At 45.3% G+C, this 14554-nt stretch overlaps 1 protein-coding gene across 2 annotated transcripts in view; it reads right to left on the reverse strand.

Moving 5' to 3' along the window:
- Positions 1-3399: 3399 nt before the first annotated feature.
- The window catches only part of CDK5RAP2 (CDK5 regulatory subunit associated protein 2), a 176843-nt gene continuing 165688 nt past the window's right edge, over positions 3400-14554 (reverse strand). For both annotated transcript variants that reach the window (XM_077305310.1, XM_077305309.1), the window contains exons 34-38: positions 13536-13777; positions 10775-10921; positions 8941-9079; positions 5919-5965; positions 3400-4699 (exon numbers count right to left, since the gene is read on the reverse strand). In XM_077305310.1, coding sequence (XP_077161425.1) covers positions 4640-4699; positions 5919-5965; positions 8941-9079; positions 10775-10921; positions 13536-13777 — 635 coding nt within the window. In that variant the 3' untranslated portion in view covers positions 3400-4639. The remainder of the gene's footprint in view (positions 4700-5918; positions 5966-8940; positions 9080-10774; positions 10922-13535; positions 13778-14554) is intronic.

A 14554-nucleotide genomic window follows, 5' to 3' on the forward strand; every position in this document is an offset into this window, starting at 1 on the left:
TCCTGACCTAAGGAGAGAAGAATAAAGATCATTAACCTGAAAGGTAGGGGAGTAAATGCAAACTTAAATGGACTCCGGGGAATGGTAGAGGACAGGAAGGCCTGGAGGATCATTGTCCATGGGGTCGCGATGGGTCGGACACGACTTCGCACATAACAACAATAACAAGGGGAGTAAAATTATCGCCACATAGCAGATGACTGGGTGTCATCTGCATAGCTGGGTGTCATCTACATATTGATAATAACCTAGCCCAAACCTCCGTACCAGTTGCGCAAGAGGGTGCATGAAGCTGTTGAATAAAATAGAGAGGACCGCTCCCTGAGGGACTCAACAAGTAAGCTGTCAGCAGTTTGATGTTCTCTCTCCTATTGTAACCCTCTGTCCACAATCCCAGAATAAGATCAGCCACTGAAGGGCTGTCCGTTGTATTCTGGTGTTTGCAAGGTGGCAAGCTAAGAGCTCATGATTGACTGTGTTGCTACTGAGTCGTCTAGTAATATCAGTAGCACCAATCCACCTTGGTCCAACTGGCAGCAGAGGTCGACCATCAGGGCAACTAGCGCTGTCTCTACCCCATGGGTAGGCCTGAAACCTGACTGAGATGTGTCTAGGGCCAAAGCTCCTTCCAGTAATGTTGTTAGTTGATTTGCTTCTACCATCTTTCCCAGAAATACTAGGTTTGAGATGGGTCAGTAGTTGTCCGGCTCTCATGGGTCTAATGATGTTTTTTTTTTGAGTAGCGGGTATACCACTGCCTCTTCTCCAGGAATTCTCCTGTTGTGAGAGATAGGCTGATTATCTCCTGGAGGGGGACCCTTATATCAGATGTTTTTAGGAGCCAAGATAGGCAGGGGTCTAGAGGGCATGTGCTTGGTCTCATTGCTGTTAGCATCCTACTTCAGTCAGCATGAGTCGTCTGAAGTAACTCAGTGTTTTCTCCAAAGATGGCCAAGGGGCCTGTAGTTCACTTTCTGTATCTAACTTAGGAGGGGGCGGTAGCCTTACACGAACCTTCAGGGCATAGTGCTCTGACCATGGCACGGCACTTGCCGTGACCAGATCCACACTGAAAATGAGATCCATGGTGTGTGGGGCCAACAAGCTGTGAGAACCCTAGTGGTTGACACCAGGTCCTGCCCAATAGTCTGGGGAACTGTAGAGTCCAGGATGCCACCACCTCCAGTAAGATTGGCAGGGCATCTGGAGGTACACTGGGCACACGATACACTAACCAGATGGCCACACTCTCGGCTGATCCCCATCCAAGGCCACCACATTGAATGCCTGGTATTGATGGTGCGGGAAGGGCCCTGAAGGAGAAAGCCTCTCGGGTTAGGATTGCTGCCCATCCTCCCCACCCTGCAGTCCGAGATAGGTGGAGGACAGAGAATTCAGCAGGAGCTAATTCTTTAAGGGCAGCTGTTTTGCCCTCCCTGGTCCAGGTCTCTGTCACACATGCCAGGTCCGCTCTTTGTTCTGCAAAATATTTCTGCAGGGTAGAGGCTTTGTTTATTTATCTGGCGTTGCACAGCACCAATGTCAGAGGCGGGTTGATCATCTTTGCTTCCAGCCGTGTCGGAAGGGGTGGGGTGGGGATTGGAGGGGGCCCGGCCGTGATTCAGTTTCAGGCCCCTTGATTCACGCCTTGAATAAATCTTTGTTGGTTTTAAAGGTGCTACTGGACTCTGATTTTATTATGTTGGTTTTGTTAGTCTTAGTTACTTTTGTTTTGGCTAGTGTTGTTCTTGATCTTGGTTCTGTACTTACTGGGGAATTGGTTTCTTATTGGCGTGTAGTGGGATGTGTGCTTATCGAAGGTTAACCCTGATCGTTATCTGTGGCCTGTCAGGGTTGCCCAGTTCCATGTTGAAGCAATCCACAAGTCAAAAGATGAGAGATGAAGACAGGTGTGGCCCAAAATGGGCAGTAGGAAAAGAACACACTGAAACAGTTGTTGCTTTTTTTGTTAAAGAGATCAGTTTATTAAATCAGTATTTAAATCACACCCATACTATCTCTTTTGATTCAGTTCAGCCCATTTTTTTACATACATATCATACTGCTATATACAACATATCAGAAACATCAGTTCCCACTTAATACCACCACCAATGGTGGTCTTTGATCACTGAAGCAACACTTGTAATTCAACTCAAAAGAAAACGCTGGAGAATCCAAAAAACATCTATGAACCGTTTTTGTTGGAACAGTCATTTCCAGAACCAGAATCCAAAAACAGGGACACCGGGGAGCTGGTCTGATTTATTCTGCCTAATGCTTGCAACTTTCATCTTCTGCTGGCTATTCATTTTTCCTAAGTCTAGATAACTCAAATGAGATAATGCAATACTCGGCAAAAGGCAAAACCTTGATGTCTGTTCTCTTTGTACATTCTGCTTTTTGTTGTTAATGGATATGAGGTCAGTTTGGATTGGTTGGGGGATCACTGGACTAATCTCCGGGAGCACCTGTCTGCAAACCTCTAAGTAACACAGGATTTTGGTGTGAAGGAGTCTCTTGCAATCTGGCCAACAGAAGACATCAGGTTGGTTCCCACCAGTTGTTCTTCTGGTGGAAAAGGGAGGAGGAGTCCCTTTTGATTTGTAGGATCCTGATGGACAGGGGCTGTAATGTTGGAAGGGATACAAATAAGGGAATGAAAAGTAAAGCTGAGCCAAACAAAATTGGCTGGATCCAACCTATGGTTGATTGGGCATCTCTGGTTTCTACAGTCTTCCAACTCTATCCCAAGCTACTCTCTAGGGTTTAGAAAGTTAGGAAATCCAGCCTAATAGACAGACCTTTCTCACAGGCAAGCCCTAATCTCTTCACAGTACTCGAGCATATTTTTACCCTGCCCCTTCCTCCAAGGAGTGCTAAGGGGCCAACATACCCTTAAATCATTCATTATTTCCAGCTTTGCAGTGTGACGGAAAGAAAGCTAGAAATGCTTAACTCGGTGCTTGGATTTAAGCAGTCCTTTTTCTAGATTAAACCTTCCAAGATCTAAAGTGAGTTTTCAGGCTTTATCAAGATCAGGTAATTCTTCCTCCTACAACATTATGTTATTGTTCACTGCTGTCGTTGTGGACGGTCCATGGGTTCGTTGCATAGGATGGTCTTTGGCAGGGCGTCTTACGTTTCATGGCTTCCCAAACCCCTACTTAGAATTTATTCTTTACTCTCGTGTAATATGGGCAAACATTTATGCTGCAAGAAATCTATTTTGCCTCTAAAATGCTGCAAGCTTCTCTTTCCTCAGGGCTACTTCATGGGTTACTTTTCTTCAAGCATGATCTGAGATACCAAAAATGAGATAGGGAGAAAGTGGACATTTCTGTAACGTCTGTTAGGAGCCTATGCATTTTTCCCAGGGTTCCTATCTTGCATTTTGAAGAAGAAGAAGAAGAAGAAGAAGAAGAAGAAGAAGAAGAAGAAGAAGAAGAAGAAGAAGAAGGATCTCCTTGGGGTGGTTTCAACAACAGCAAGAGTAACAAAAATTATTCATTCAGGTTACTTCAACAAAAAAACATCTATATTTGAGGTTTCGTACTGCAGAAATATACACCTGCAATAGGCGCCACATTCAGCAAAAATATTCCTCGTTCAGAGTGAAAACTATCATAAAAGCCAGTTTGCAGAATTTATAAACAGTCTCTAAATGGGACCTCTCAAAGCCCACAAGTACACAAAACCTCCCTGGGTGAATGAGTCTGACTGCTAAGGGGCTCACCACTAAAAAGTGATGGCCAAACATTTCTCTGGGCCTGGTACAAACTTGTAATGCAGACCTCAACCCTCCCCAGTGCCACCCCGTACCTATAATCTCCAGTCATGAAAGGAATAAAAACCTATTTTATTTCTGAAATGTCAGAAATAGATCATACCTTGGCCATGGGCCTGTCGCCCAAACTGTACCCCAAGAAAATGTACCTATGAAGGTCTTCCTCTCCTTCTGCACGTATATTTCCAGACAAGGGGAATTGAAGCAGCAACTACTGCAGAGCGCAGTCCTCTAAAACTTAATTTGTTCCCCCTGGGACATTTTTTCTCCAAAAAAATCTGCCATTACAAAATAAGCATCTGGTTCAGTGAACGTTTTTCTAACCCGGCATCAGATTATCGTGAAAGTCCGGATTAGAAACTTTTGCATCCGGCGCTTTCCCACTAAACCCTTCAAGCAAATAATCACAACACTTAAAAATATTATTCAAGGTTTCCCACATTTCAAAAAAAAAAAAAAGAAGAAAAGAAAAACCCATCCAGGCACAACAGACCAAAATTAAATTGCTGGAGCACAGCCTCTCTCGCTGTTTGCCCTGACAAGAGATCTGTATTTTGCACAGTGATTTTCAACATTAATAAATGTGGTACCTTGACTTAAAAAGAACCTTCTGCTCACAGCCACATCTCATTTTAAATTCTTCTTCTTATCGTTACCATCTGAATACATGTTTTGTAAACTCAAATGTAAAATAAGTTATTTTTTTCCCACACCCTTCCCCTCACAAGCAAGTATGGGAGGCACACGATAGGCTGGGAAAGTCAGTATCAGGGGCAACAAATAACAAGAAAGGAAACAGTCGGAAGAAGAGGGTCGGTATGGAATATTGGCCTTTATTGGGCAGCGCTGCCTTCACAAAACCCTCTTTGTGTTGAAACAGGCGGTCGCAATGTTGTTTTCGGCTGGCTGGACCTGGGGAAGAAAAAAAGCAACTGAAATGGACAGAAGTCACCGCGATGTCTCAAAGCTGCAGTTGATACTGGATGACTTCAAAACGACAGCCTCGCATGAGATGCACTTCAAAGCTACAGCCTCACACAAGAGAGAAAGGTCTTGTGATGTTTCAGGCAGTAGGAGAAGTATCCCTCCACATAGAAAACTAGCATGGCAGGTTTCAGGCCTAGCTTTCTCTTGACCTGATACCTTTCTAATGCAGTGTTTTTTGGGGGTGGGATAGGAGAGAATTTCATCATGAGATTCCTCACCCAGTTTGAAGTGGTACAGCCTAGATAGAGGTGTGTCACTTCAAGGAGAGCCCAATGAAAAAATACAAGGGGACTGGCCAGTGTAAGGAGAGAGAGCCCACATTGCCTACACCTGTTCATTAGGGCAGGAGGGAGCCATGCCCTGTTGCTGCTGCCTCTCCTGGAGCCCCTCCTCTCACAGTTTGGAAGTGGGAGCTGCATTTGTCACAAAGGCCTCAGAAGCGATTTCCTATTTCCAGCTTCTTGGGGGAAGGAGCTGACCATGGGTCTCTCACTCTCCTTGAAGCCCCACAGCCAGAGCCTGAAGAATCTGCACTTCACTGCACTCCTTCCCAGGGGATGCACTCCCACTGAGGGAAGACCTCAGGAGGCCAGTTTACCCTGGGACTGGATAAAGATGCCCCTGACTGAAAGACAACGACAGAGACAAACAAATGACTGTTCAGACTGGGACCGGCAAAGGAGAAGATGCCCTGGGACAGGCAACTAAGGACAAGAAGGGGGTCCTGAAGAGCAGTTGGAAGCAGGAAGGGGAAGCAGCTTGAGCAGTTCAGGGAGAGGATCCAACTTCATCTATGATTGAGGCTGTATCGCCCCCCCCCCCTTTCCGTCCTCTCAGCCTCCGAGAGACCCAGGGAAAAATAAAAGACCGAGCCAGCTTATCTGGACACAGCCATGCCAGATCTCATCAGCCTGCAACGCAAACATTAAATATTAAGGCCTGCTTGTGGAATCCAGTGGGGAGAAACTGAACTTATCTTCCCCTGGCGTACGGGCACGAGATGCATGCTGGGCCAACGGCCAGCCATTTTGCGAAGTCTGTAATTAACAAGGTAATCAATGTCGCTTGTACAAATGAACGGGCTGCAGCAGGAGGCAGGGAGAACGGCACACGCTAATTAACCAACACAAGAGGTTTTACTCACTTCCAGGTTTCCTCTCGCCTTCCTCAGAACATCGTGAGTTAAGGCCACTGCAAAGAGAAAATAAGGGGCAGGGAGTTTACAGGCTGGTTTTATTTCTCGCAGGGCTCTGTGAACAGGGAAGGGGCTAGAGGAGAAAAAAACACAGGCAGAGCATGCCAGTTGTAACCAGCCAGGACATGCGTTTTTAGATTCCAGGTCCTGACATGGTTCCTCTGGTCCCAATACCAAGATGGAATGTGTCCTGTATCCCCAATATCACATCCCACCCATAAGCAATGAGTGTCTGCAGTTTCTGCAGTGCAACATCTCCTCCCTTTATCTCTGTCACAAAAACAGGTTTGTTCAGCACCCCCATTTCCCACCCCCACCAAGCTTATTTTGCATAATGTGCAGCCCCCATCCCATGCATGCTTATTTAGAAGGAAGGGGACTTCCTGCTACATCAGAGTGTGTACAACTATCTTTCTATGCCTTTGTATCTATGGCTGCCAACCTCCAGGTGGCACCTGGGGGTCTCTTACAATTATACCTAATCTCCTGATGAACAAGATCAGTCACTTTGGCCACTTTGTGGTTGGACTCTAGGGCCTTATGTTTTAATGAGGTCCCACCCCAAATCCTGCCCATTCCCAGCTCCAACCTCAAAGTCTCCAGGTACTTCCCAACCCCGAGCTGGCCACTTCAAGCCCTGTCTCACGTCAAGTCCTGAACAGCCCTGGTTGGAGTTCGAAACCTTTACTGGCCACTGGATTTCGGCATGTTTGGGGGGCCCTGTTAATTTCCAGTTGTGTCCAGGCCTCAATTGTTCTGCGTGCCACACAATCATGCTTCATTGGGCCATGTTAAATTCCCACACGCTTTCTTTTTTAACCAGCCTTTATCAAATCCATTCCCTCCATATGTTCTAACATACTGCTCTGACTGATGAATGAACTGGCTCAGGGCGGAGGGAATGAAGGACTCTTGATAAAACCGCTTGGTCCAGGCTGAAGGGATCCGCTACCTGGGTCTATAAGAAGTTCCTGCTGAGCAAGCATCCAATAACCCACCTGTGCAAATGACCTGTCTAGGGAACAGAGAGCTGATACAGGGCAGAGGTGGCTGTGTATAGGAAGAAAGAAAGGGACAACAGACACAAGAGCCTGGGCTTTGATTTCTCGAGTGTGGGGCTCTTTTAAATAACAAATTATCATAATAAACAGTCTATAAACTCAACAGCGTCCCACCCCCCACCCCCATGCAAGAGTGGAGATGGTGCTGATAAAGCCCAATTTTTTTTTGTTTGTGCTGTTCGTTACTGGAGAAGTTCCTCTTTTTAAAAAAATGGGCTTGAAAGGACAAGCCGATGGGAAAGGATGCGTGTTAACCTTTAAAAATTGTATATTTGCGAGGTTTTGTGTCTAATAATTGACATCAAAAGCAAGGGCATGTTTCATTCCAGTGGCTTGAGTAACTCGCGACATTTATGCAGGTTCATTTCCTACACATTTCAGGGGAGGGCGTAAAGATGGCATTTTCAATTCCAGATTAATTACTCCTAGAAACGTAATTGCACGCTGGCCGAGTTCACTAAGCCAGTTAGTCCCTTCAAGCAGATGCCTTTGAAAAAGGTGAAAAATTCCTCCTCCGTTGCAAGGGCGGGGGAGGGGGGAGGTTTGGAATGGGACAGGATGAATTTACCTTTCTTTCTTTTTAAAATCAAAGGTGTGGGGAAAAGGAATTCCTTCCCATCCAGACAACTTGCTCAATGCCAAGAGGGGATTTTTAGCAGCAACTTCAGGGCTGCTAAAATTCCATGCCCCATGAAATCTGTCTCACTCTCACCTTCCCAAAATCTGCATAATGATATTGTACTCAGGATGGAAGGTATATTGTGATGAGGTTCCCTGACATGCTCATTTCTTTTGCATTTTCTCTTCTTCTTTTTGTACTGCTAATTTCCTTGCTGGATATCATTTTTTTAAAGTCTGTTCACTGTAGTCCTATCACTGATTTTGTGCTTGACTGTACTTGTACTATTTCTGGATAGTTTGAGATGGGAGCTGGGTAGGCTGTAGCATCAGGACAAAAAGAGTAGCAAGTGAAAGACCAACACAATTTTTTCAGGGTGTAAGTTTTTGTGAGTCAAGCTTATTTATTGTATGAGCAGTTTCTCAATGGAACAGGCTTCCTTGGGAGGCGGTAGATTCTCCTTCTTCAGATGTTTTTAAACAGAGACTAGATAGTCATGCAACAGAAATGTTGAATTTATGAACTTAAGCAGATTGTGAGTGGGTGGTCAGGAAGGGTTGTATAGTGGCCTTTTCCTTGCAGGGAAATGCCAATCACCATTTTGGGTTTGGGGGGCAAATTTCTCCCAGACTGGTCAGGGAGCCTGGTTTTCTTGAAGGAGGACATCAAACTGGGGTGACTGTAGGTAAGTTGATAGCCAAGATTTTCCTGCATTGTGCAGGGATTTGATGACCCTGGAGGTCCCATCCAACTCCATAATTCTATGATCCTATGTCTTGCTAGGAGATCTGAAGATTGTCTAGCGGCCGTTTTCCCCATTTGTCTCTTTCATTGTTTAGCATTGTTGTTCTGTTGTGCTGATGACTATTACTGTAAGCTAGATTGAATATTGTCATGCCTTCTCGGCCCCGAGCCCAGCTTAGCAGAACGCTCTGCCAGAGGTCATCAGAGTCCTGCAGGACCTTGGACAGTTCCGTTGGGCCTAGGGTTGAGGCCAGATGTAAGACCTAATTCTGCCGGCCTCTCTACCTGACCCTCACCAAGCCAAGACACTCTACTTTAGATCAAATCACTCCCACCCCAGAGACACTTAATGTTTAATATTGATTGCTAATTTATAATTTTAAGATATATGATTTGCAAGTAAATGTTTTAATTTGTTGTTTTAATTTGAACTAATTTTAATTTTATCCAGGGATTGTATTGACTCACAAAATGTAACTTGCCCTGAGTTCCCAAAAACTATAAATCCCAGCAACTCAAAGGGGAAAGGAAAGGGAAGCTCACTTACACTGATTGATGATGACTTTCTCCATGTTTTCTTTCAGCTGGTTGGTTGAGCGCAAGCGCATCATGGTGCTGTGCAATGTCTTCTCCTGCTCGGTCAGTTTCCTCCGGAGCTGATGCAGCTCTGCTTTCAAGCTTTCGTCCTTTGGAAGAAAATGGCAAATGTGAACTTTCGTCGCCAGGTTATCACTGGACATGCACAGAACTCAGGGCAAATGGGGCTGCCCCGCTCACTTCAGTACGGAGTCAGCAAAGCTGCTTAAATTAAGCCCCATATGTGCACTGGAGCACTAGCAGAGGCTTTAGACCAGGGGTAGTCTACCTGTCATCCTCCAGATGTCCATGTTGTGCTGGCAGGGGCTCATGGGAATTGTAGTCCATGGACATCTGGATGACCACAGGTTGACTACCCCTGCATTAGACTATGCAAGTATAATTCCTCTGAAATCAGCACAGCTAAAAATTAGCAGCACTCTTTGGCCGCCCTGATGCAGGCAGTATTTTACTGGTAAAATTTCGACACACTTGGTGTACTGAGAGCCAGCTTGGCATAGTGGTTATGAGTGGCAGCCTTTAATCTGGAGAGTCAAGTTTGATTCCCCATTCCTCCTCCACATGCAGCCAGCTGGGTGACCTTGGTCAGTTACAGTCCTGTAAGAGCTGTTCTCACACAGCAGTACTCTCAGAGCTCTCTCAGCCTCACCAACCTCACAGGATGTCTGCGGTCGGGAGGGGGAGGGAAGGCGGTTGTAAATCACTTTGAGACTCACTTTGAGACTCCTTGGAGTTGTGCTAAGTGGGGTATAGAAACCAACTCTTCTTTTTCTTCTTCTCTTATACTCCACAGTATTCTAACAGCTCAACTACACAAGGATGACTTCTGGGAACTCTACTCTATGGGCACTGGCCCTCAAAAACACCTTCCTGGATCAGACCAGAAGTCCATCTAGTCCAATATCCCTGGTTCAGATGCGGGCACACTTTAGAGATCCTGCTTTGTTCTATGACCCCCTCATGGTCTGAGACAGGGTATGCAAACATCAGGAAGAGGGACTTTTCTGTCATAAAGCCACCATTCTGGAATCCCCTTCCCATTGGAGCTATTGTGGCCCCAAATATTTAGAAGTGGTCATCTGAAAACATTTAATTCTCTTGAGTTTCCATTTAATTCTCTTGAGTTTCTCTCTTTTTTCTGTCATTTTATTCCCTTGTTTTATCTTTGTTGTTTCTATTTGAATCATGTTTTCTATTTTTAGTGTGTTTTTTGAAATCCATGCTATAGTCTCCCCATTAACTATGCGTGGGCATGAAAGTTGAACAATGAAGAAAGCGAACAGGATAAAGGTGATTCATTGCAAATTTGGTATTGGAGCATATTTTTAGAGATGCAGGATCTTCTGAAGGTCATCCATTCACAGGGTCACTGACGGCACTTAAAACATAGATGGCTTTGGTCGCTCTTTCAGATTTCATTACTGCATGCTGCCATCGTGGTGTGGCGGTTAAGAGTGACAGCTTCTAATCAGGCAAGCCGGGTTTGATACCCGGTTCCTCCACATGCAGCCAGTTGGGTGACCTTGGGCTAGTCACAGTCCTGTTAGAACTGTTCTCACAGAGCAGTTCTGTCAAAGTTCTCTCAGCCTCACCTACCTCACATGGTGTCTGTTATGGGAAGAGGAAGACAAGATGATTGTAAGCTGCTTTGAGACTCCTTTGGGCAGTGAAAAACGGGGTCTGAGAGCCAACTGGTGTAGGTAGGGTTTGTAATGAAAGAGTTTTTCAACAAATAAAGAAGGACAGCTCACATTCTCAACACTAGTAGCTTTTGTTTCCTGTACCTGAAAAGAGTAAGCAGCTTGATGGACAACTTTCATGGGTAGCGAGACTCTCCAGAGGAGCTTCAAGAGGCGAGCCGCTTCCTCCAAATTGTGCTGTGCAGCACAGACGGCTGCGGAATGTCTGTCCGGAGATGCCTGGCAAGCAACCTGCATTGCAGAATTGAAAAGGGGGAGGGGGAAAAAACTTTTCTATTTTATTCTTAAAAGATTATGAAAGCGCAGGCTTTAATTAATGGCATAAATCCAACTTGCTATGAATTTTGGATTCATTTTGATGAACAAGTGTATTGTGTGCCAGGCAAAACTAATTTATTAGGTTAAAAAGGCTGCGGAATGATACATTATTCAAGAATTTGGGGGGGGGGGGTGTGGAGCGAACGGCAACTTAGCCTAATCAATAACAGTAATTAATAAAAGGTTACATTTACTACATTTGCTGTGCCACTTCGAAAAGACTTTTCCTCACCCGATTTGCATTTCATGGCACGGTATTTGAAATTCAAATGACTCCCGACATTAATTTAGGCAATATAGATGTTTCTTCCTTTGCCAGCCCTTTAAACTGTCCCATTTAATGTTCTGCTAACTCTTGGGGCCAAGGCAAAATGTTTTCTTCTGCAGACAGATGAGAAAACAAATGGCAGAAGCTGCCAAGATGAGGAATGGGGAGGAACGCACAGAGAGGAAGTGTTGAGTGGGACCAGGGCAGACCGGGATAGATGGTGTAGGATTGCTTTTACAGTAATAAGAAAACCCTCTTCTTCCCATGAGCCACGGAGAAAGAAAGTGAGGTTGCATGCGGAAAACCGCAAGACGTTCGTTTTAATAACATTCCTACTTTTTTGTTTTGTTTGACAAAAAGCCTGATGTGAGATGCCAATGTGAGATCCTTTAAACCAGTGGTCCCCAACCTTTTTATCACCGGGGACCCGCCAACGCTTGACAATTTACTGAGGCCCAGGGGGGGAGGGTAGTCTTTTGCCAAGGGATGTCGCTGCCACCCGAGCCCCTGCTCTGTTTGCTTTCCCACTGACGCCCCTGACTTCCCACCACCCGCTAGGAACAGCTGTGCAGTGCCACGCCAAGGGGGAACCCCAGCCATGGCGGCCACCGGAGAGCACCAAATGTGTCCCGGCAGCAGAGTGGCAGGGCAGCCCCTGAGGCAGCAGCCGGGAAAGAGGACGAGGAGGAGCAGCAGCCTGGTACCAACTGATCCACGGACTGGGACCGGTCCACGGACCGGGGGTTGGGGACCACTGCTTTAAACTGGTAAGAGATTCAAGCTGCAAGTATTATTACTATTATTATTATTATTATTTTTTATTTATTTGATTTATTTCCTGACAGCTCGCGGCAGGTTACATAAGTCTGAATAAAACCCCATAAAAACCCATTAAAACCCCAGACATAAAATCACAAATCATAAACCAAGACCAAATGGAAAAGGGTCAAAAACTTGAAGGAAGAAGCTATGGTGGAAAAAGACAAAGCCCTCGCTATTCTCATCCCCCCCCCCAATATATCTCCAAGATGAGGGTCCAGATGTCACATGCGAACCATCACTACTCCCCCAGGCCTATGGTTGAAGCTAGGGACCATACCACCTTAGAATACCACATTGGCTGGCCTCCTTCCCACCCCCAGCAAAACACCTATGGGAAACATATACTGGAGCACCAAGGGTGATCTGTCAGCTTGAAGAAGAAAACCCTCTTAATGTTCAACCAGCTAGTATACATCTTAGTATCCATCCATCCATCCATCCATCCATCCATCCATGGAAAAGGGGTTCACCTAGGAATGCTGTTGAGATGATGATTAATCCTGGTTTCTAGCCTAATGGACATAATTTCTGGGGGGAAACCACTATTCGTCTTTCTCATCAATGGTGCCAATCACAAGCTGGGTTAGAGTCTGATGTTAACTCATTTTCTATTTATTTAGATTACATGTTGACCTGCTTTTCCACTCAAAGGGGCTCATGTTACAAATTAAAAAGTCAGTTATCATGCCTGAGAGATCCGTCACAAGTTGCCATACTGCATTAGAACTTGGGCTTTTTGATCCAGTATTTGGAGAGAACTTTGACTAGATGTAATGCTCCATAATTAAGCAAAGAAAGGTGTGTACCAATGCTTCCTAAGATCCTTTAAGTGGAGACACTGGGGGTTGCTTGAATTTATATCTGCTCTTGAACTCCTTCCCCCATCTCACTGTGCCTTTGCTGGACTACAACACTCCCTGTCCGAGAAAGGGGCCTTCCTAGACGAATTCTCACCCATCTGCAAAGACGGCTGATTGGGGCAGGCGCTGCAGATGCTCCATCGCTGGAGCACTTAATCGTCAAGGATGAGAATGTGCTTTTAAAAAAAGATCCATTTTATTTAAAAAGAAGGCTCTTCTTACTTACTTTGTAATCTAATCACTCAGAGATTGCATTAACAGCTTAAAATCTTGGCACCGTGAAGCCAATTCAATACGCCTACGTGATGACATCTCAAAGCAAATGGAGGGCAATGCCTGAATCTTGTTTATAAGAAGATTTTGTTTTTGATATATTAAATGATCTATTGATGACCTAAAGAGGAGCAGACATATATTCTCCTGCCTCTTGGTCTTAAACTCTCCAGCCTTGAATCTCTGCTTCTGGGGAGAAAATGCACTTTTTTTTCTGAAAACCAGTTTCCTCTATTAAGTGTTTTATTGAAAGTACAATTAAAAAATAGTCACACCCATTCATGCTCGCTACAGAGCTGTATACCTTCATTCCAAGCTCCTGCTGTTCCATGGCTTTCGGCGGAAGCTCCAGTGCAGACAACTGCTTTCGTGTTTCAGAGATCTGCTTCCGTAAAGAATTATAGTCCTCAACCAAGCCAAGGACATGTCTGCCATTTTTGTCTGCCCAGACGCAATGGCCAGGAATGATGCGAGGCTCGTGAGGCTGACTAGCTGAGGAGCTGAGCTGGGAAGATCTGTCCAAATCATCGAACGATAGCTCCGCATCTAATGCACAAGAGACCAAAGGACAGATAAGGTCTGTAGTCCTAGGCAAGATGGCTAGCTGCTCAAATCTATAGCTCTAGGTCAACTCATTCCCCATCCCACTCTGCTTTCCCTGGCTTGCCACCAATCCCTTCTGCTGGAGGAAGCTTCCAAGATTTGGCTAGCCTGGGCAACCTTGGCCAGCAATGTACCTTTAGGCATTATTCTTTTACTGAACTTTTGCCCTACTATTCAGCCATATCGATGGCTCTCAAAGAGAACAGAATTTAAAAAAAAACATTAACAGAAACATCAATTAAAATGATGTTTTGAAAGCAACTGGAGGAAGAGGTTCTTTGTTACATCTTGCTTCAGGCAAGATGATCATGTGCCCAGCTTCCACCTCATCCCTCACGCCGGACCTACAGGTGCCATGTAGGTGCTGGGCATTCACGACTGCAATTGGCATGATGGAGGGATCTATCTAAGAATCTCTGGCCTAGAGGCAGAAGCAGGAAGGTTCTCAGCTGTACCTGGATCCTGTCTGCTTTTGTCTTTTCCCTTTGATGGGCTCATCAGAATTTCTCCTTCCCCCTTATCTTTCCAGAGCACAGCTTGAAAACGACCAAATTCACCAAGTGCCTTCCAGGAGGCCCCTGCCACTGGTTCTTCCCATGAACGCTTCCCTTGCCGTCTTCACAAGTGACTGTAAGCAGTTATTGCATTCTTTCTTCTCATTGCAATCTATCAGTACCCAGAGTGTGGATTAGCCAGAGTGGAGCTACATAAATGAAATGA

This window comes from Paroedura picta, chromosome 12, assembly GCF_049243985.1.
Source record: "Paroedura picta isolate Pp20150507F chromosome 12, Ppicta_v3.0, whole genome shotgun sequence".
In the NCBI taxonomy this organism is placed as follows: Eukaryota; Metazoa; Chordata; class Lepidosauria; order Squamata; family Gekkonidae; genus Paroedura; species Paroedura picta.